General features: G+C 35.6%; 2 protein-coding genes across 2 annotated transcripts; both read right to left on the bottom strand.

The window, feature by feature from the left end:
* Nucleotides 1-230: 230 nt before the first annotated feature.
* LOC137734139 (uncharacterized) lies at nt 231-11,616 on the bottom strand. The gene is made up of 13 exons (XM_068473433.1): nt 11,363-11,616; nt 9,670-9,818; nt 9,114-9,205; nt 8,186-8,299; nt 6,091-6,421; nt 5,695-5,874; nt 4,344-4,424; nt 3,787-4,005; nt 3,444-3,586; nt 2,364-2,530; nt 1,455-1,672; nt 1,214-1,306; nt 231-846 (listed from the first exon to the last, which is right to left on the bottom strand). The coding sequence occupies exons 1-13, from the start codon at nt 11,565-11,567 to the stop codon at nt 649-651; spliced, it is 2,190 nt and encodes a 729-aa protein (XP_068329534.1). The 5' UTR covers nt 11,568-11,616; the 3' UTR covers nt 231-648.
* A 2,258-nt stretch (nt 11,617-13,874) lies between these two features.
* LOC137733596 (LOB domain-containing protein 22-like) lies at nt 13,875-14,588 on the bottom strand. Its single transcript, XM_068472728.1, has one exon. The coding sequence runs from the start codon at nt 14,586-14,588 to the stop codon at nt 13,875-13,877; it is 714 nt and encodes a 237-aa protein (XP_068328829.1).
* Nucleotides 14,589-20,714: the final 6,126 nt, after the last annotated feature.

Raw genomic sequence — 20,714 nt, 5'->3', positions numbered from 1 at the left:
TCTCGGCTTGCCCTCTAAAACTTTAAATTTACATTTTCTCTATCATCTCGAACATATAAATTCTACTCCAATAGAAAAAATGTAAATTTAAACTCTTGAATTTTCTACATTTGACTGGTGGGGTCCACCTAAAAAAGATGTAGCTTTATTTTTTCGGTCGCATTTTCCGGCCAAAATAGATATTTTACATTTTGTCCATTGCAGAACTTTCAGTCACCCTAAAAAAGATGTACCAACTTCATAACATCAATTGTATCCGGTTTGTTTTCTTAACGGAATAGAAAATCTCAATAACTAATGCTTGAAAAGGGGTTTTTCCTTCACCAGTTGCAGCCTGAAACAAATGACATTGTACTTCAACTAGTACTTTTAACTTCTATCTTCACTTCTGTTGCAGACATGAATACGAGACTATGCTAGGACAAGGATCGATAAGCGTTCCCGGAGTATACAGGAGCTAATAGCAGCAGATCCTCATAGTTCCGTTGCAAAACAAGCTATCTGTATGCAATTCCGACCTGGGTATCCGCCCAGACAGATCTCCAATTCACCTCGTACCGTGATGCGTTCTCTAGACATTGATACTTTAGGATACACTTAATACACTTGAATCCAACTCAAATGCTAACTTTGACAGGCACGGAAACATCATGAACTGAGTGTCCCAGTCAACGGCAATTCATCTGCATGCTGATCTGTGTCCGTCTTGATAGAATTTAGCAGTTCGAGCTTCTTCTGTTCATGCGCTCTCCTCCTATTAGCTTCAAGGATAATGAGGAGAGCAGTGATATCGGCAGGGCTCACCCCACCAACTCTACTGGCTTGACCAACGGTCTGTGGCCTCACCTGAAAACATCATTTGTTGTTTCATTAAAACCGAATGAAACATATTCAGAACAAAGCAGCATACAATTACTATACGATGCATGATACAGCGACAGCTTGGTATAAAAGAGGAAACTATCACTTTCAAAAGAGATTTATTATCACGTGAAAGAATCAGTGTCATGCTTCCAATTTTCATCATGTCATTACATGTAGGCGTCTATGCATATAAAATGACATATAGATGAAAAGTTAAAAAAAAGAACAGGAGTTTGGTACTACAGACATTTTGTCGACAATATGAAAAGCATATTAGTTTCTGCCACATCAGAGTTCTGGACATATTGGTAAAAGGTTATGGCAAAATAAAATTATATATCTTGCACACCTTGGAGAGCTTCTCGCGTGATTCAAGAGATAAAGTTGTTATTGAATAGTAATCTAAGTCCTCTGGAAGTAATCTGTGCTGTTGATGGACCATCTAAACACAGAATAAGAGTTGGACAATATGAGATTATGGATGAATAAAAATTAAAAGTTGCTACGCATCTAAATAGGAAATAAATCAGCGAATTGCATGACTTAAAGCAATGGCAAAGGTTCTATTGAAACACATAATAGTTCCTCACTTGTTGGAGTTGGCTCTGTTGGCGCAGAATGAAGCCGGCATACTTGATGTCAATCTCCACACATTCTTTTTCTATTCTAGACAACAGTTCATTCCCAAAACCATGCTTATCAAGAACTTTATATTCTATGTGTGGTTTCTTTAGAAGACTCTCCAAAGTTGTAAAGTCCTTCACTGGCTGACTAGAAAGACGAGTAACATCAGCTGCCAATTCCCCTCCTGAAAGAAGCACAGAATAATAACTATAAGTTCCAGTTATATATCTCCAAACCCACAGATCTCAGTTTATTCGACTTTTTTAATATTCAAACCAACTTAGAAGGAATAAGCAAAAGGTAAAAAAAAAAGACATGGTATTGAATCAACCAACCCATGCCCAGTTTTGCCCATATAGCTTAATCCTAAGGAACAAAGTGTAAGCCAATGCGTACAGCTATGAGGTGTGTGACATGCGTCCCAACGCGCGCTTTTTAAACACTGGCCATACTAGACTATAGGGTGGGTTATAGAGCACAACTGATGCTCGCATTAACAGGGAATGAATTATATGCTTACCTTGCTTCTTAGACTTGAGATCCCATTCGAAATTTCATGAATGCTTATTCTTTTTGTTAACAAGATTAAACAAAAGAAAAATATTGGTATGAACTGAAAAAAATAGGGTTGGCACAATTGTTTGTATTGCAACTAAAGACACAACGTAGAAAGGATCTAAAGGAATTGCAAGGTTAACCCATCAAGTTGAAATCAGGGCCAATTGAAACTTCCTGGTAAACTAGAAGGGGAAAATGTACTTCGGCTTGATAGTTTCACTAAAATATGCCAAGTTAAACAACCTAAAGTACACAACAATGCTAAAAGCGTAAAGAGGCTACAAATTATAAGAAGAATTAGATAAAGAGATGAGAACCTGAAATTCTGACACTTTTCAATCGCTTCTTTTCTTCTGAAATTCGAGCTTGTTTGTCCTGGTAGAGTTTCCATCGTCTATCATCTATTAACCCAATTTCACGCCCCAGTGGTGTGAGACGGCTATCAGCATTATCAGATCGGAGAAGTAACCGGTGCTCTGATCGACTATATTGGAAAATAAAGGATAGGATGTTATGGAATGTTAAACCAACTTGAAAATCTACAGATGAATTATGAACTTATTTTATGTTATGAAGAATTAACTGACGCTAAGCAGATAAATCAAACTATCTACGATTGGTATTCCGCCCATGGCATCTAGAGGTAGCAGTGCCCCTCAACATTCACATGTTCTTTTGTGTAGAAGCCTAGAAGGCCACAACAACGACTTCTACTTCCACCGTTTAACTTCCAAAAGTTGAGCATTGTCTTACTGCCATATAGTTGCTCGTCCTCATTGTACCTTGAAAATTGATGGGGAGGCCAGTGATCTGCCAAGGGCAGTGATGCCCAATAGAGAAAAAGAGATGGTCCTTTACGGGTGGGAGTAGTGTTACATTTAAGTTTTCTACATGGCTACATCATTGTTTAGAAGAATAGTTGGTTCTTTTTATGACACCAATTGGCTGTATGTTATAGCAACATCGATTGGCTTGTTTGTCTAGAAAATAATGAGATATTTGTTACAATAGAGAAAAAAATAGATGGTCCGTTATGGGTGTGAGTAGTGTTACGCTTTAAGTTTTATTACAGAACCTCTTGGTGTCATAAAAAGAACCAACTATTCGCCAAAACAATGATGTAGCCATGTAGAAAATGTTAGAATTTAGAAAGACTGTTTAAAATGATCTAAAGTTACGCAATTAAATAGTCTTCCAAGTTCTGCTTGTATCTTCAAAAACATTCACGTGACCACTTATGATGTGAACTGTGAAGTGACTAAGCCGAACCATCAAACATGCAACCTCAACCACCCACCAAATTTAATACTCAGCACTTACTGATTCCAAAAATTAAAAGTATGACCGGAAATAACAATGATCTTATATATATTGGGATAATATCATGAGCTCATTACCTGGTTAGCATGCGGTAAGGCTCTCGAAGGTCCTTCGTGACCAGATCATCAATCAATGTTCCTATATAACTGCTTTCTCTCTCAAGAACAATGAGGGACTTGCCATCTGAATGTCTGGCAGCATTGATACCAGAAATAATGCCCTTGAGAAAAGCATAAACAAGAATAAAAAAAAAAAAAAAATTAGAACAAATAAATTATTGATTTAGACACAACAACCCAAAGGCACAAAGTTCCTTTTAAACAAGTGAAACCCTAATGCATGATTCTTTCAGATGTAGCATTGCATCGACAACTACAGATAGATTGTATTTCACTGAGTAAAGGTACTCTAAAGAATTACTTGTGCTGCAGCCTCCTCATAGCCTGTAGTTCCATTTATTTGACCAGAGAAGAAAAGCCCATCGATTTTCTTTGTCATGAGAGATCGAGAACATTGATGAGCAGGCAAGAAGTCATACTCTACAGCATAAGCAGGCCTCAGCATTGAACAATTTTCAAGCCCAGGCAAAGTCCTCAAGAGTGGTAACTGTAGTCTCTCTGGTAAACCAGTTGAGAATCCCTATGTGGAGAAGGAAATGATGAAATTTAGGGAAATGATGTTTATAAAAAGCATATCCATAACACAGATTATAAAATATTGATACCAAGTATCATCTGCTATAGTTAATCTGTTAAAAACTTGACAAAATTCGGGTATCTACATGCATTCAATCAGAGACAAATTGATGACATATATATATATATATATATATATATATATATATATATATATATATATATCTAAGGTATCAAAAGAGAAATAAAAAATGGGCACTAACCATTCAGTTAAGTCATTTTATTTATATTTTTCTCCTTTTCATTTAATGCAGAGAAGGAAAAAGGTGAATGCTAATATACCTGCACATAAAGCTCCGGCACATCTCGGCCCTCTGGTTCAAGAAATATTTGATGAGACTCTTTATCCTGAAACCGAACAATCTAAACCCAAAAAATAGGCCAAAATGACGTCAGGAAGCTTCCCTTGATAGGAAAGAAGAAGATTGGAAGAATGTTATTTTATCAATGTTCCACAAGGTATATTAAACAAGTGAAGGGTTACCGGTTGTTGGAAACCATGTTTAACACGTTTGTTACTTTCTCATCACCCTTCATTTGATTTTACTACTGTTTGACCCTTAGGAGTATTTTAGTATGACCCTTAGGAGTATTTTAGTAACACTATTGTAAATGCTTCTAATATAATGTGTTGGGGTATTCTCCATCTATAGTGTTCTCCCCACCTTTAAGGAAGAAACTAAACAGTTTCCACAGCAACCATAAATGATAGTACATAAATGGTGCTTCATGTACGGAAAGGATGCCCTATAGTGTGCATCCCAGGCCTTGCTTGTCCTAACAGCTTCAGACACATTGTGCTAAATAAATTTGACTATGTCGCCCCACTGAGGCAGAATTCTTGCAGCCACAGAACCAGTGGAGGTAATCTGGCTCAGAGGTTTAACTAGATCTGGGATTTAAAAGGTATATAACTACTGTGTTTTGTGAAAGTTGGAGCATTATTTATCTAGCAATAAAATGGACAGACCATGAGCAACCAAAGAATATTGATATCTGGATGCAAATTATTAGGAATGTCATTTGCCTACAGAAGTATAGCAATGGGTCATCAATTGCCATTATCTTAGGTAACGGACAGACCATGAGCAACCAGAGAATTATCAATATCTGGATGCAAATTATTAGGGATGTTATTTGCATACGGAACTATAGCAATGGGTCATCAATTGCCATTATCATAGGAATAATTTCACTCGTTTATGGCCTCATTTCCTAAGCCTATAAAAGGATGCTTTGAGAGCCATTTGGAGAGTACCTCTTTATTTCAAACTTTTTCCTTGAGAGTTATAGTTCTAGCTAGTGTGACAGTGAAATATTATCTTTTAAATTTGTTAAGTCTCACATAGAGGCTTTTTCTTAAATAACAATCATGCATTCATTAATAAATAAATTAAAAAAAAAAAAAAAAAAAAAAACCAGTACAAGGGAAGGTCTTACTGTGAGACCTCACATCCTCACATAGAGCCAGATTACAACAAAATTGATATGAAAGTGTCAAGACTCAAAACTATGTTGTTTTTCATGATACTGGAACACTATACTTCACTTGGTGATGCAATCGTAGTTTAAAGGGCCCAACTTCATATAAAATAATTAGAAAACTAATAGTACTAGGTCAATTTCAACTTACCTTATCTTCAATTGAAGGGCAATACCTAGGCCCCTTCGCCTCAACCCATCCTCCATAAGTAGGAGTTTCATGCAAGTTATCTTTGATTAGTTGGTGAGTGCTCTTTGTGGTACGTGTGAGATAGCAGCACATTTGTTCCCTTTCAATATGGACATCAAGATCAAAACTAAACCAGCCAACCTGTTAACCATCAATTCAAATTTAGAACACAATTCTCAAAGCAACAAAACTGATAGTTCTAAATATTAAGCTCTGAAAAGAAAAGGTAAATGTTATTGTTATGACATTAAATACTTTTTAACATCTACTTGAATGACGAGTGCAAAGCACGAATTAAAATTACGAGTGTCACACAACCAATATACAGAACCTACTTATGGGATTAAATAGATGGACCTCTTCATCGCCACGTTGTGGTTCCAATCCAGAAAAATCAACAGTGCGACAGTCCACACGCGCTGGGGTTCCAGTCTTTAACCGGTCAGTTTCAAATCCAAGGCGCTGTAAGTTTTCAGTGAGTCCAAGTGAAGCTGATTCGCCAGCTCTTCCTGCAGGCATAGAAGTTCTACCAACCCAAATTTTACCACTCATAAATGTGCCTGTCGTGAGAATAACTGAAGGAGCATAGAAGTTCATCCCAAAGAATGTCCGCACACCTTCAACATTGTCATTCTTTCCTAATAAGATATCTGTCACCATTGCCTCTCGAATTGAAAGGTTTGGTGTGCTGCAATACAAAAGCAGATCAAAATATATGGAAAGAAATAGCCACAAAAACATAGATCTGCAACATGAGAATAAGTGTGATAATTGTGCCATATTTTGGTTTAAAAAAAAAATTCTGTTTCTTCTCAATAAAAAGGAGAATAAGGCCTTCTACAGTTAATTCAGGTGAGTTTGATTCCTATCACACGATAGTAGAGTGAGTCTGGTGGAGGTGAGTTCTTTTTCGAATGGTTGACCATTTGTATTGTACCAAACTCATGAGTTGTATGAGAGTGATTCCAAGTCTTGATTTCAATATATTAAACTCAAGGATCTCTAATATCTGAAATTAAAACCTATTAATGATTTTCAGTACAATAAATTAAAAGAGACACTGTGAATATTGGCAAGAGCACATGAATATATATCCTTCTAGGAAGGGTTGCATTACAAGCTTCACAAAATAAAATGAAAACTCAATTATCATTACTTGAAACTTGCCTAGATAACCGATAGTTTTCCTTTGTTATTCAGTTCTCTTCTTTCTTGATGAGTGATATCATGTTAACATGCCAGGTTCAAATGTGTAGTTTTATTTCATTTTATAAATGAAAGAATTTAGTATGAGAAATATGGAATGCTGCTTGGTCTATGATATCATTCAGTCAGCCACAAGGAATACGTTGGAGCAGAAATTTTTAATACAATTTAACGTCAAAATTGTACCAAATTGAACTTTTAACCTGTCAAGAATTAAACTAAGCTACGTCATTTTCAAAGCTAATTCATGTCCATACCAAATGCATAAAAATATAGAAACATATCAAATGCATACAAAGATGCATACTCATATAACCAGTGGTAATCTAACAAAGATTTAGACGAAAGACATATCAAAGCCATACAAAGATGCATACTCATATAACCAATGGTAATCTAACATAGATTTAGATGAAAGCTTCCATCTAAACCCATAGATCAGACATAGACAGTTAAGATGCATCTCATCAGCCAACTATATCTGACCTCACATTTGAGATGCAAGCCCTTAACGTAGCTCCCCAATTTAGGTCCTCGTTAGAACATTTTCCACCTAGTTTTTTTTTTTTTTTTTTTTTTTTTTTAACACCACATTACTTCTTTTTCATTTTGGGATTTCATTCGTTTCCATAGCCTAAAGGCTAAAGTTGAAGAATACACTTTATACCAAAAAAGTTAACTTAATGTAAGCAATTCAGCTGCTTTTACAACTTTTATCTAGTTGCTTCTACTGTTTGGCCGCACCACTTGGCTGCACTGAAGGAAACATCTCAGAAGGGGAGAAATGTGTTTTTGCCAGTACTGGGGCAAGTAACTCTGAAGCAAATGCTGACGACAGCATCACTAAATCATAAATACTTTCTAATGCTTGATCACACAGCCAAAATAATAGCACATTTTCGTAATTCAACCTAAAAACAAAAAAGAAGCAGATATATTTGATACTACAACATGCATTTACAGGGAAAAGCTATTACATTTCAAAGTACGATAATTCAAAAAATAATACCATATCCCAATTCAAGCAATCATGATTCAGAATTTGCAAAACCATAAGAACCAGACCGTGAAGTGTTTGTTATTAAAGTATAAAGACTGGATAAAATCAGCCACATATGAAATTCATGACCGTCTATGTGGAAATAATAGGTTAAAAAAAGAGAGAGGAAAATAAACCAAACCCCACAATCATCAGTAAAAGGACAGTGAAAGAATCATGAAAAAAAAAAAAAAAAGTAATACTTGCCTCTCTACTATTTTTCTCATTTCCATAGCATATTCCCGTTTATCAGTCTGTGCACGCAATGCCCGAACAGCAGGGCCCCTTGAGGCATTGAGTACACGCTTTTGTAAATAGCACCTAAGCATAAAAATTGAAAATCAGTAACAGTTGCAAAGACTGAAGGTGAACATGGGGGACTTTAAGGTAAAAACCAACAAAAACTAAAACATTTAAAAAGCAAAGAATAAGCAGAAAGAATTACAAATTATCTGACATGCTGGACCAGGAAAAAATTGGCAGGAACCTTACAAATACATATTGCATTTCATATTGTAAATATTTTACCAATAACAAGAAAATGTTTTACCATTATCAGAATATATTCTGCCAATTTAATGACCCTATTTAGGGCATATCGAAGCTTAAGGGTTAAGCAAGCTTACGCAATGGCAGAGTACCTGAAACAACTTCTTTTTGTCCACAAAGAAAAACAAAAATCCCAAATGGCTTTCCCAAAAACAAAAAGGCAATACTTTCCAAACCATTTGTAGACTGGATGAACAGCATTTTCTGATCATACTCCAATGATCCCATCTCAAAAAAAAAATTCTTTTCTTTATTCATAAATTATAGGCCCAGTTACCTAAAAATAAGAATTTTTTTGTTCTTTTCATTTCTACGTTAAGGGGTTGCAATACACAATTACTTACACCAATACAATCACTTTACTTTTGTACTCAAGCATTTTATGCAATCCTTCTTAATGCATGTGTCATTTGACCCTCTCTAATTCTTCGATGTAAATACCCCAAACCCGCACCAAAACATACAAAGTTCTTGAAAAGTCAGTTCTAAATTTCATCGTTCAAAATAAAAACAATAGCAAGCCACAAGTATACCCTCAAGCTTCTCAGAAAAGAACATTCAAATATAGGAGATTTTATTACTTTACCGATCAGAAATCTTCCCAATTTCACCACCAAGGGCATCCACTTCGTGTACAAGTTGAGACTTTGCTGGTCCACCAACTGCTGGGTTGCAGGGCTGCATCGAACATTTTTCATTAAGAAGCTCTGTAAATGATCTGTGTCATGATTCTAAACACCTAAACCATTTTGCATTCAGTAACATGATCGCACCTCTATTTGTGTGCGTGTGTGTGGAGAGAGAGAGAGAGAGAGAGAGAGAATACAACATCAAATCTAAAGGTGAGGAATTGAGAATAGTTGAATAAATTAGTTGGAAAGCCTGACTCCCAGTTTTTGTGTTTTGCAATATGTATGCTAGATACTACATCTCATTGGTTTAACTTTCAATCAGACCGAGATAAAAAACCTGCTGAACTTTCTAGAGTAAAGGATAAAAAATTTCTCCTGCTCCTTTAGAGGAATTATAAGGTTAAAATCAAAATGAAAATTAATTTCACATATCTAATTTTGAGAAATACAAAAAAACTTCTAAATACAGCAGAAAAAATATAAGGTTATCAAGAAAAAGCAGAATTAAACCTGCCAAGCAATTCTATCAATATTTAGGGTGAGTAGAAGAGTTTTCGCCCCTAAATGAGCAGATGCTAGGGCAGCTTCACAGCCTGCATGTCCTCCTCCGACCACAATGACATCATATCTTTCATCATGTATCCCATCATCACTTAGACCTGTGAAATTGTGAACAATAGAGTGATTGAATTTCACCTTTAGTATTCATACTTACAATTCCTAAATTTGGGAATGGTAAGGGCTACTTAAAAAATCAAGGCCAAAGTAAAACCCACACATGTTAAAAAAGACCATCTCATGCTATTTGTTCAAGGTTAAGAGATTGGAACAAAAGTAAGAGGCTAGGTAACAACTAGACTAGCTCTCCTCTTCAATTTATCATTATTATTAAAAATAACTATACTAATAATAATGACACTTTTATTAAAAATATATGGGTAATTATTAGAATTCCAAATTTTTTGGGTTTATTTACTCTTAAATAGCAATATAGCATATACAATAATTTATTTAGAATAAGTGCATTGTAGTAAACACAATGGTTTCGTTCCGATTGACTTTACCCCAACTTTCTTCAAATTTGAGTCTGACTCTACCCCATTCAACCTTTTCCTCAATTCCCTTCCTCCAATTCCTATTCTGATTACGGATTAGTAAATGAGCCATAATGTATTCCATATTGAGTGGGTCCCAAACAAAAGTTGTGGGTCCCACAAAACAGAGGCAAAAGAAAGACCACCTTATGCTAATTGTTCATGCCGATACAAATTCGGAAGAATCGTTTGTTCCAAAACCACCTCATGTTATTTGTTCAAGGCATCCTACTGGTGATTTGTTGAATTTAATTTAAAGGCTTACAGGCACTGTAAATGCAGGATTTTGATATGACATCACCAGCTTGTCTAGATTATGCAGTCCAAGCAGGTAAGCCGTTGAGGTTTTGTTGCAGTTATATTTGCCTCAGAGAAGAGTGAGGGCGGAGTGAAAAAGAGTATGAGAGTTTGAAAAGCTTGTGACCAAATTTTGGTTTAGAGAGAACTTGTCCCTACGAAATCATCTTTGTAAGGGAAGGGAGCAGAAGAGCTCATACACTCTAGTAAGATATTCTATTTTCCCAAATGTGGGATGAAGGTGTTCCCGAACCTTTTCTTCCACCTCTCCTATCCAATCCTCGCTCAAACTTGTGTTCCCTAAGCGCTATGACTCATGCTCTCTATTTCAAGTTGAATTTTAGCGAAAAAGACTACAAAACTACCTTAGGAGCTTCCCAATAAAAATTTCTCTCCAACCATACACTCTAATATAGGGAGTCAATGAACCAATAAAATTATTAAAACAGTATTAATTAACAGTACGAGCACTTAGGGCTCATTTTGAATCCCAGATTTAGGAGCTCCGAGCGGTTTTGCTATCCTAGGAGAACGATAGAAGTGTGATTGAAGACGAATTTTTCCTACTCCTGGCTAAATCTTAGTTAGGAGCTCATTCAGGGAGCCCATTGGAAATGCTCGAAGCAGATTATTCGGCTACACAAATAGAGATTGCATATCACATAATGCTCAACCAACGCAGAGAGAGACCGTTAACTGCATAAAGTACACTATTTTTGCAAATTAATGTCAATTACTGAGAGGCACGGGACATGTTCGACAAAATTACTGACTGACAAAGAGAAAGAAGCACAAACTCATTGGAGTCGTACCTGGGCCGGTCGAGGCAGCAACAGAGAATCGGCGGGAAAAGTTGAAGGTGGAGAAGGAACGGGTGCGGCGGAAGGGCAGGTCAGGCAGCCTGAGAAGGAGTCGAGCACGAGGAAAGTGAAAAGGAGTCGGGAGAGGAGAAGAAGAGAAAGGGAAGTGGCGGGCGAGGCGAGAGAGATGAAGCGTCAGTGCTGGCGTGGTCGCCATTGCTGAATTTTAGAGAGCTGCTTCGCTCTCTCTTTTTCTTATTTGTGACTTCGTGACGGATGAAGCAGATAAAATTATGAAATTAGGTTTTTATTATTATTTTTTGCTATTTTATTGATTAAAATTTTATTTTTATTTTTATTTTTTATTAAGATTTTTAGGTATTAATAAACGTCATTAATTATTTTAATAATAAAATATTTTTTATTTTAAATATATTCATTTAGTGTTACAAATGTTACATTTTGGTGTATTTATATCTAGTCATGCTAAATTTTTTATCATATATTTTTATTTTTAGTTTGTGCCTAGTTTTAATTTGCAACCCTCTTTTAGGTTGTACTAATTTTCTTTTCAATTTTAATTTGTACCTATATATTAAATTCTTTTTATGCCCATATATTTTAAAATTTTATCTGTATTTGTACCCATATTTAATTCTACTAAATGTACTCATGCTAATTATATGTATTTATTTTATGTTTTAATATATATTAGTAGTTATTTTTTTAAAATATGTTAAATATTTATGTGGGTTGGGTACATTATTTTCTTGCTATAATTTTGTGAAGAACAATGTTACTCTAATATTTATCTTTAAGTTTGACAAAAAAAAAAAATATATATATATATATATATTATTTTTTTTTAAGTATTTACTATATTTTTAAAATATTATTTAAATTTGTTTACATTTCATAATTTGTGGGACATTAAATGCATAAATACATGAGTTAAATCTCTTAAATAATGTTAAGGACCTCGATCAAAATATTTAAACAAACAAGATTTCAGCTTAACAATTAAGTTGATTAGGGATCGGAATCAAAATTACTCTAAAATTATTATGAAATAAGCAAAGCAGACAAAATCGCCATTCAGATTTTAGGTTTGTCCATATTGAAAAATTGTGTATTATTCGGTAGATACCTACCGAATCGATTAGAAATTCAGTGGGTACCTGCTGAAAATTTGAACAGTTGCATTTGTTGCCCAATCTTTGCTTTAAGCCCACTGAAAATACACACAACTTCCGTAGCTACTTGCTGAAATTTATACAATTTTGGTAGTTTTCCTAATGAAATATTGTACAGTTATGGTAACAACTTCTTGCCAAATCTTAAATTGAGTATTTACTTGCCGAAAATATGAACAAATTCGACACTTAGAGTAAGTATAAACGCATTAACCACAACGCTATCTACCACTTGCATATTGAGATATATATTTTTAATTTAAAAGTTGTGAGGTGTGTTTAACCACCTTTTAAGATATTACATTGATTTTTAGCTAATATGGGAGCAAAAGAAGTCTTTGAAGATGAGATGTGGGGCTTGTTTTTGAGTTTGAAAATAGCTTTGGATAAGGGTGTTAGGAGGATAATTGTGAAATCTGACGCTGCTATTTTAGTTCACTTTTCAAAAGTATTGTGCATGATTTGCATCTCTTGGCTTCATTGTTATATGGTTATCATCACTTGATTTCTCAATGTGATCAATGTGATTTAAATCATATTTATAGGGAAAGGAATATATTGGCAGATGGTTTGGCAAAGTTGAGTTTTCTTTTGGACCTGAGCTGTATTATGTTGGATGACCCTCTTCGCTCAATTGTTGGTCTACTTCTAAATGATACTTCAAGGTTGTTAGGACTCAAGCTGTTTGTGTAAGTCTTTTGGGCTACTTTGTATCCGAAAAAAAAAAATTAACTTGATCTTTTATTTAGTCACTTAGGGGATAATTTGTTATTGAAAAAACAAAATTAGACGAGGACTATCTTAATTATATGAGATCACAATGTTCTCTCTTTTTTTTTTTTTTTTTTTTTTTTTTTTAACAAACGATATTATCTACGCTAAGGGGAAATGGTGGGCTTTGCCTTACAATGAGCTAACAATAATGTGGTTTAAATTCGTCTTTGGCGAAAATTGAATCTAAGACCTGAGAAATATCATAAGACCGTAATAAGTGACCGGCACATTAAGCACTTGTTTAAATATTCTTAGAAATTAAAGACTTGTTATTTAATACGTCGATCAACAAACATCATGGGGAAATGTACATCATCAACATCGACCGTCTTCCTTTTAACAACAAAAATTATGAAGAACAAAACAGAAACGAAATCATTTTGTAATTAACTTATCGAGCTTAATTAATGTCTAGCTTTGTTAGCTAGCTAGCCCGAAGCATGCTGCTGCCGCGCGTATCTTGAACGATCAGCACTGCATCAGTCGGTCTCAACGAATTAAACAAATTTATTCGACTTTGCAGGCTTCTTGAGATTCATGAACTTTTTCACATGGAATTAATATCTGTCATTGGAATCCAGATCATGATAACATTGATAATTCCGAGCTGCCGGAGCATCCGTTTCTTGTTCAGCACGAATAGAAAAAGCTTGCGCCGGTGGAACAAAATTATAAGGCTGTTGGACTTGAACCGGCATAAGAGCTGCTGGTTTTACCAAATTACGATAGTACAGATCATCATCCTGACCATGCACATTGTCTGCAATCCGCCGGTTTGCATGATCTTGCAACAACTGATCCTTGCAAACCACGGCGAGATGTGTTCTAACATGATAAAGCTCTCTCATTGCTTCTTGCAGCTGGAAATTTAATTGGTTTATGATTCCCAAACAGCCTGTGACAGGAAACTTTGCGCGCATATCGGACTCGAATACAATAGACTGCATTGCGTCTGTTTTCTGCTGAGGTTCGTGAATTTGTTTAAGAATCGTCTTAATATTGCTCACCCCATACAAACGATGTGCGTTCCGAAACGTTTCGGGCTTACTAGCCGGGAAATGTGCGGCGAGAGGGCAGTCTCGGGTGCATTTCTTTCTCTGGTGTTTGCATGCTGCACAAGCCTGACCTGCACTGCCTCCTCCTTTCGCTGGCATTGTAGGGAAACCGAAAAACGTACGTTCAAAAACTGATGCAGGAATTAGTACAATGCAGAGATACAAGGTGAAAAGGACTGCTGCAGCTGAAGTTATCGAATATCGCGCTGGCTTCATCGATCAGAAAATGAAGAATTGAAGGTTTGATTGTGATTGATGTTGTTGAGTGATGAGAGCATGGACTGGAACTGAGAGATATATGGATATTTAAGAGATAATATTTAAATTCAAATTGTGTAAATTTATTAAGATTTGAATTTGAATTTCATTGAAAATTAATTAGTAGATGTTGTTGGTTAGCCGTAAAGTATCTACAAAGAGTCGTATATATGCAAATTACTAGGTTAAAATTAACTTCCAACCAACAAAAACAAAATTATAATTAAGTTGAAATTTTAAACGCGATTAGTTCATAAAAACCTCAGTAAAACTCCATATATTATAACTAAACTCTTTGACTCACCATTTGTTACTGACTTTGAACATTAAAACAAAAAAGGGTTTATGAGCCCTAGCCCTGTAAGCTCACACCGGCGCTCAGCCAATACTTTTCAGCTCCCAATGCGCTTGCCAGCATGAATCAAGCACAATTATTGTCCAGCACCGACTGCTCCCTTCTCAATCCCCAAAATTAGACCCAGTTTTCAGTAGAAGTCAGGGGAACAACTGAAGCAGGCATGAATCAAGCGCAATTTATAATCCAGGACTGACTGCTCCCTTCATTTCCCCAAATCAGAATCTGTTTTTGACAGACGTCGCCTGAACAACTGAGGTACTTGAGGTTGTGCCAAAACAAATAGCATCAGGCAATGTAGCCGATGCAGAAACATTTCCAGCAATGGTGGAAGCCAGTAACTGGAGCTGCAGCAGGAGAGGCTCTCTCAGCTAGTTTCAAACAATAACCAACCCATGTTGGAGTATGCTGATTTGTTGAAACTGCTTGAAGAAGATCCAGAGGAGTTCAGCTTGTTTGACAGTGCACCAAATGCAGGTGATGCCGACCATTACTTCCAACTGCTAACGGAAACTTTACTTGAAAATTGCCCGTATCCTCATCCGCTATAATTTATCAATTCCAAAGAAATATTTTCTTGTTCAAAGGTTTCACTGTTTGAAACATTAATACTGTTGTCTTCCTCGCCGAAGAAGGTTCTTCGAATTCTTGGTCTGGTGTTGCTGAGAGAGTAATGGCCACTAAAGCCATCAGCATCGCTAGCTGAAACAAAACCTTGAGGGATTTCATGTGATCTAGTTGTGATTGGAAAAGAAGAATATAGAGTATTTGATGTTGAAAATTATGAATATATAGTTTGGATGGATAAGCATGCAGGGCTTGAACATGTATATATATGTAGGGGACGATGCATGAGGGTTGACATAGAAAAGTCACCAATGCGGGGAATATTGCATGGTTGGTATATTAGCAAAATGTCATAATTCAGTAAACAAATGTAGGCTTCCAGAAAAAATTGTAACTTGTATATATTATCTCAAAATTAATTAGGTGAATAGGAACAAGAAACATGCATACTACACAGATAATATATAGGCAGATTGCCGAAGCTCCTAATTCTTTTCATTGGCCGTATAATTTCTAGTTTGGTTTATGCAGCATGCTCTAGGGGTATGTTGATTTTCATCCTTTGATTAAGAGTTTTCTGAAAATATGTGACAGTTTAAGTACTTATAAAACGTGACAATTCAATTACTATGATCTAACGGTTTTCTTCTTTACTTGTAAGTGAAAAGTCTTAGGTTTGATTTTCGTCAAAAACGAATTTGAACCATGTTATTTCTTAGCCTACTTCCCCATCCTTAGTATAGATACTACATAATGTCGTTTATTAAAAAAAACCGTGACAATTTAATTACTTCGTAAAGAATGGTGAGTAATTAAGGAAAAATTGTACCAACCCTCAAAGGCTTAAACGTTGTTAGCAACGCCGATTAGTAAAAGCCATCTTGCACACATATTTAGTGAAAAATAATAAAGAAGGAGTAAATTATGCCTAAACTGTTTATATGTTGCAACTCTCATTTAAACAGAAAATAGATAACTCTCACTTAAACAATGTATTTAAAAAAAATGTGACATTATTGTTTAATTGAATATATATCCAAAAAACAAAAACAAACTTTTTCTGTAACACTTCAATGGTATTTTCTACCCCACACTTAGTTATGGTGCATTATACATATTCGATAACAACTAGATAGCTATAGAGAATGGTGTTAGCAATTAATTATCATTTTGACCAAACTAATTTTAATTTAATTTTTTGGACATATGCTGTTTTAACTAGTTTTATTCGGGTTTCCCATTTTCTTGCAAAGAAAAAGTTGTCCCACCAACTGGCTACCGTCTCATTGTTCGATCATATCTTGGGCGCCGATATAGATATGATCTCATCCAATTAGATGCCCGGCTGGCTTTTCCTTTGCAAATTAAATTCCTTCTAGGTCACTTAGTACTATGGTCTAATGCAGTAACAGAACCATTTGAGGACCAAGAAAGGTCCTGGCCTACCCTGAAATTTTTCATTTTGTAGTTTTTGTTTGTATACTTTTAGTTGGATACTCTGCATTCTTCAACTTATGTTTCTCCCAGCTAGCATTATTGTGTTTCGCTAATTGACAAAAGAAAATATGTTTTACAAGTATTGGTATGAAACTAAAGACATATATCAACTAGCCTTCCTTAGTTAGTTCACTATTTTGCATGGTAGAGTGTTCTTTTATAGTGAAATTACGCATAAATAGAATAAAGGAAGAATTTATCTTGAAAAACAATTTTCATAGCTGCAGTTTTGAGTTGTGGTTATTAATTTTTGTTCAACTTCATTATAGGAACTTATAAACAAGTTTGGTGATTACGATACAATTATCTAAAAAAAAAAAAAAATCGTGATTTCATTACTCTTTTTTGATTAAAATTTTTCATTCCACTATAAAAAATGAACCTTTTTCTCCCATTATTTATATATTTTTTTTCAATTTCTTTCATAGGGCTTAGAGGCCCCTCCTAGCTTTAATTTCTAACTTCGCCACTGGTCTAGTGATATTCCTTTTTACTTGTAAGTGAGAGGTCTTAGACCATCTCCAACTGAAGGAGGGCCAGAGGGCTTGTTTTAGCCCTCTGGCCCTCCAAGAAATTAATACTTTAATGAACAGTACATGACCATATTTCTTACCATCTCCAACCGAGGGCCAAAGGGCCATAGGGCCAAACATAGCCCTATGACAAAAAAACATCTCCAACCGAGGGCCAAAGGGTCATAGGGCCAAACATAATTTATTATTTAAATTTAAAAACTACAACAACTTAAATTTAAAGTCCATAATCATCATCATCTTCATCATCCGCCATTGTAGGAGTATAGTGAGAGGTAAACAACTGCTGCCAGGTCATAATTTTTTTTTTTTTTTTTCTATCAAAATAGGCCTTACTCATTGGAGTGTAATTCGAAATGTTCATTTCCATATTCTTATCATCTATCTCTTCTTGTATTTGTTTGGCCCGTCCATCATGCTTACAGTTCCTTTCTTTCACGGCAATGACATTTTGCTCCGCCATTAATTGTAATGATGTTGCCACTTCCTATTGAGTGGCGTAATCATCGTTTGCCTTACCCTTTTCCTTCAACCTTCGGGCCTTTTTTCGTCCCATAGCCCTAGGTATGGTACCTTCACCTGAAAACGGATTTTCTACCCTTGTTTGTTGAATGGTAGGGGATTCATCTTTATCCACATCTACAGCTGAGGATGCAATTCCGAACACCGGCGTATGACTTACTCTATGTTGAGGTGGATCTTCAAATAACACCCACCTTTTACAAATTTCCCAACAACTGTGATGCTGAAAGGGTTTCCAGCTGCCCTCCATATACAATTCCTTCGCTTGGCGTACCTAGAAAATATAATTACAAAAATTAAAGGAAATTAATTTATGAAATTAAATGTAATATAATTAAATATTTAAAATAAATTGTGAAAACACTTACTTCGTCGTACAAATTGGTGTCACTTTCATGTCTACTTGCGGCTACTAATAATGCTTGATGCCATTTGTTCAAACTTGGATGAAGATGTTTCTTCCATCTTGAAGAATAACTCTCGTGGTTTCGGGTATATTCAGTGGAGTGGTGCCTTCGTATAACTCGTAGTATTTTTTCGACACACGAGTCCAAACACCTTCACTTGTTTGAGAACTCTCCCTCACACTATCTTCCGAGACCCATCTATAAGCCCTGCAAAGAGCTTCATCTCTTTTCGGGTCCAAGCCCTACCTTTAATTGCAAATGAGGCCATTTGAAAACTATTGAAAAAATTGAAGGAAACATTATTGGAAGAGGTAAGAAAATACGAGAATTGAAATGGTGTAGGAATGGTGAAAATTTTGTGACAAATGGTGTAGGAATGACTTAGGAATTTATAGGAAAAAATGAGAATTTTTAAAATTGTTTAAACAAAATTTTGGCCAAAAAAAAAAAAATCAAATCCAACAGTAATTGATGTCAGCATGACGTCAACTAGCCGTTGGTGTCTAATTTATAGCCCGGCCCAGGGCCGGTTGGCCCTTTGGCCCTTTTTTGTCCAATGGGCACCACGAGCCCTTTAGCCTAGCCCTCGGTTAGAGACAGTTTTCGGGCTGTTTTCTACCCTATGGCCATCTGGACCCTTCGGTTGGAGATGGTCTTAGGTTCGATTCTCACCAAAGGTGAATTTGAACTAAATTATTGCTAACCCGTTGTGAGACTAAGCTAATCCCGTCTCATTTAGTGTAGATAATATTGTTTGTTTAAAAAATAAATAAATAAATTTCATTATATCATACGTACAATATCAAACTAATCAAATTGAACGGTGAAGATGATCTCCGCATAAGAACTTAATTAATTAAACAGAAGATTATATTTCCCCTCATAATTGAGAGAGAAAGAGACCCACTTCATAATAAACCTCTAATACCAAGTACTTATTTAAAACAATAACTTGGAGTACAAGCTAGAATATTTCTTAACATAAAAGAATTATATAGCACACAAGAAGAAGGAAACAATCCTAACCCTAAGAGGAAATATAGAATCCAGGTTGGATCCTCCTCCTCTTACAAATGATTTATTCCTTAATTACATTATAATAAAAAGAAAAATCAAATTATAAACAATAATTAATTGGTTAAGTCCCTCAAATGGTAACTTCCCATAGACACATGAACTGCCTTTCTCGCATTTGTTGTTGCAGCTCCCATAGTTTTTCTTGTCAGACCTAGGGTTCACACACTTGCTTTTGCAACATGTCTCCCCGTACTTGCATTTCTTCCCACACGTGCCACAGTTTATTCTGTGTTCGTATCCCCACATTTCTTCTTGCAGCAATCTGGCCCTGCGTTGCCCGATGCCCGACAAACCCTAGGGCATTTGTCGCATGCAGTCACAATGGCCCAAGAGGCAAGCAAGTGGCTTCTTCACCTAAGAAAAGTGGTTTTGGGCTGGTTTGGTATTGCTGTGCTTTGAAAAAAAAAAAAAACTGCTTCTACTGTGATGTGAGAATAAGCTCATTTTTGCTGTTTCACTTTTTCAACTTTTTTTCACCCAAAACTACAAAAATAAGCTGTTTTTAAGTGTTTACCAAATACCTTTTTGAGCTCAGTTTTTTTTATACCCATTTTTTTTTATAAAAGCACATCAGTACCAAATCAGTACTTTATCTGATTGCATGCTTTTGGTTGCATCATCTGTATCTTTGTTTTCCTCATCCAAGAATGATTCTTCTTGGTTCGTAGTTGGAGAGAGAGTAATGGCTAAAGCCATTACCATAGAAAGAACAAGCAAAACCTTAAAGGCTTTCATAAAGTTTTGGTTGCGTAGTTGGGTGTATTGTATATATAAAAGAAGAGATTTTTTTAAGGGAGAGAAGATGGTGAAACAAAGTATATATGTATGAATGTTTTGGATGGAGAAGCATATAGGGTTGGAGAAATATTTATAGTGAAGAATGAGAGGGGGTTTATTGGAAGTTAGTTAGGGTTTCCTGAATACTAGGGTAGGTTTACGGTAACACTGGACAATAGGGGGATTGGTCAACTATTCTTCTTTGTTCCTTCTGGGTATTGATTGTTCCTTATGTGGTTAAGAGTCCGGTTTATCTTTGGGTTGTCAATCTTCTTAATCTTAGTTGTCAACTCCTTTAATTCAAGGAGTTGTTATTTGTCTTCCTTAAGCCACCTGTTGTGGCGTAATT

This window comes from Pyrus communis, chromosome 5, assembly GCF_963583255.1.
Source record: "Pyrus communis chromosome 5, drPyrComm1.1, whole genome shotgun sequence".
Lineage (NCBI taxonomy): Eukaryota > Viridiplantae > Streptophyta > Magnoliopsida > Rosales > Rosaceae > Pyrus > Pyrus communis.
Note: the sequence above shows the minus strand (reverse complement) of the source record. Positions and strands in the feature narration are given on the sequence as shown.

Coding starts and splice junctions, on each gene's coding strand:
- LOC137734139 (XM_068473433.1), bottom strand. CDS start 11,567: ATGGCGACCACGCCAGCACTGACGCTTCATCTCTCTCGCCTCGCCCGC. Junction 9,819..11,362: donor TGCTGCCTCGACCGGCCCAG/GTACGACTCCAA, acceptor ACAATTTCACAG/GTCTAAGTGATGATGGGATA. Junction 4,425..5,694: donor GCCCTTCAATTGAAGATAAG/GTAAGTTGAAAT, acceptor TTTTGGGTTTAG/ATTGTTCGGTTTCAGGATAA.
- LOC137733596 (XM_068472728.1), bottom strand. CDS start 14,588: ATGAAGCCAGCGCGATATTCGATAACTTCAGCTGCAGCAGTCCTTTTC.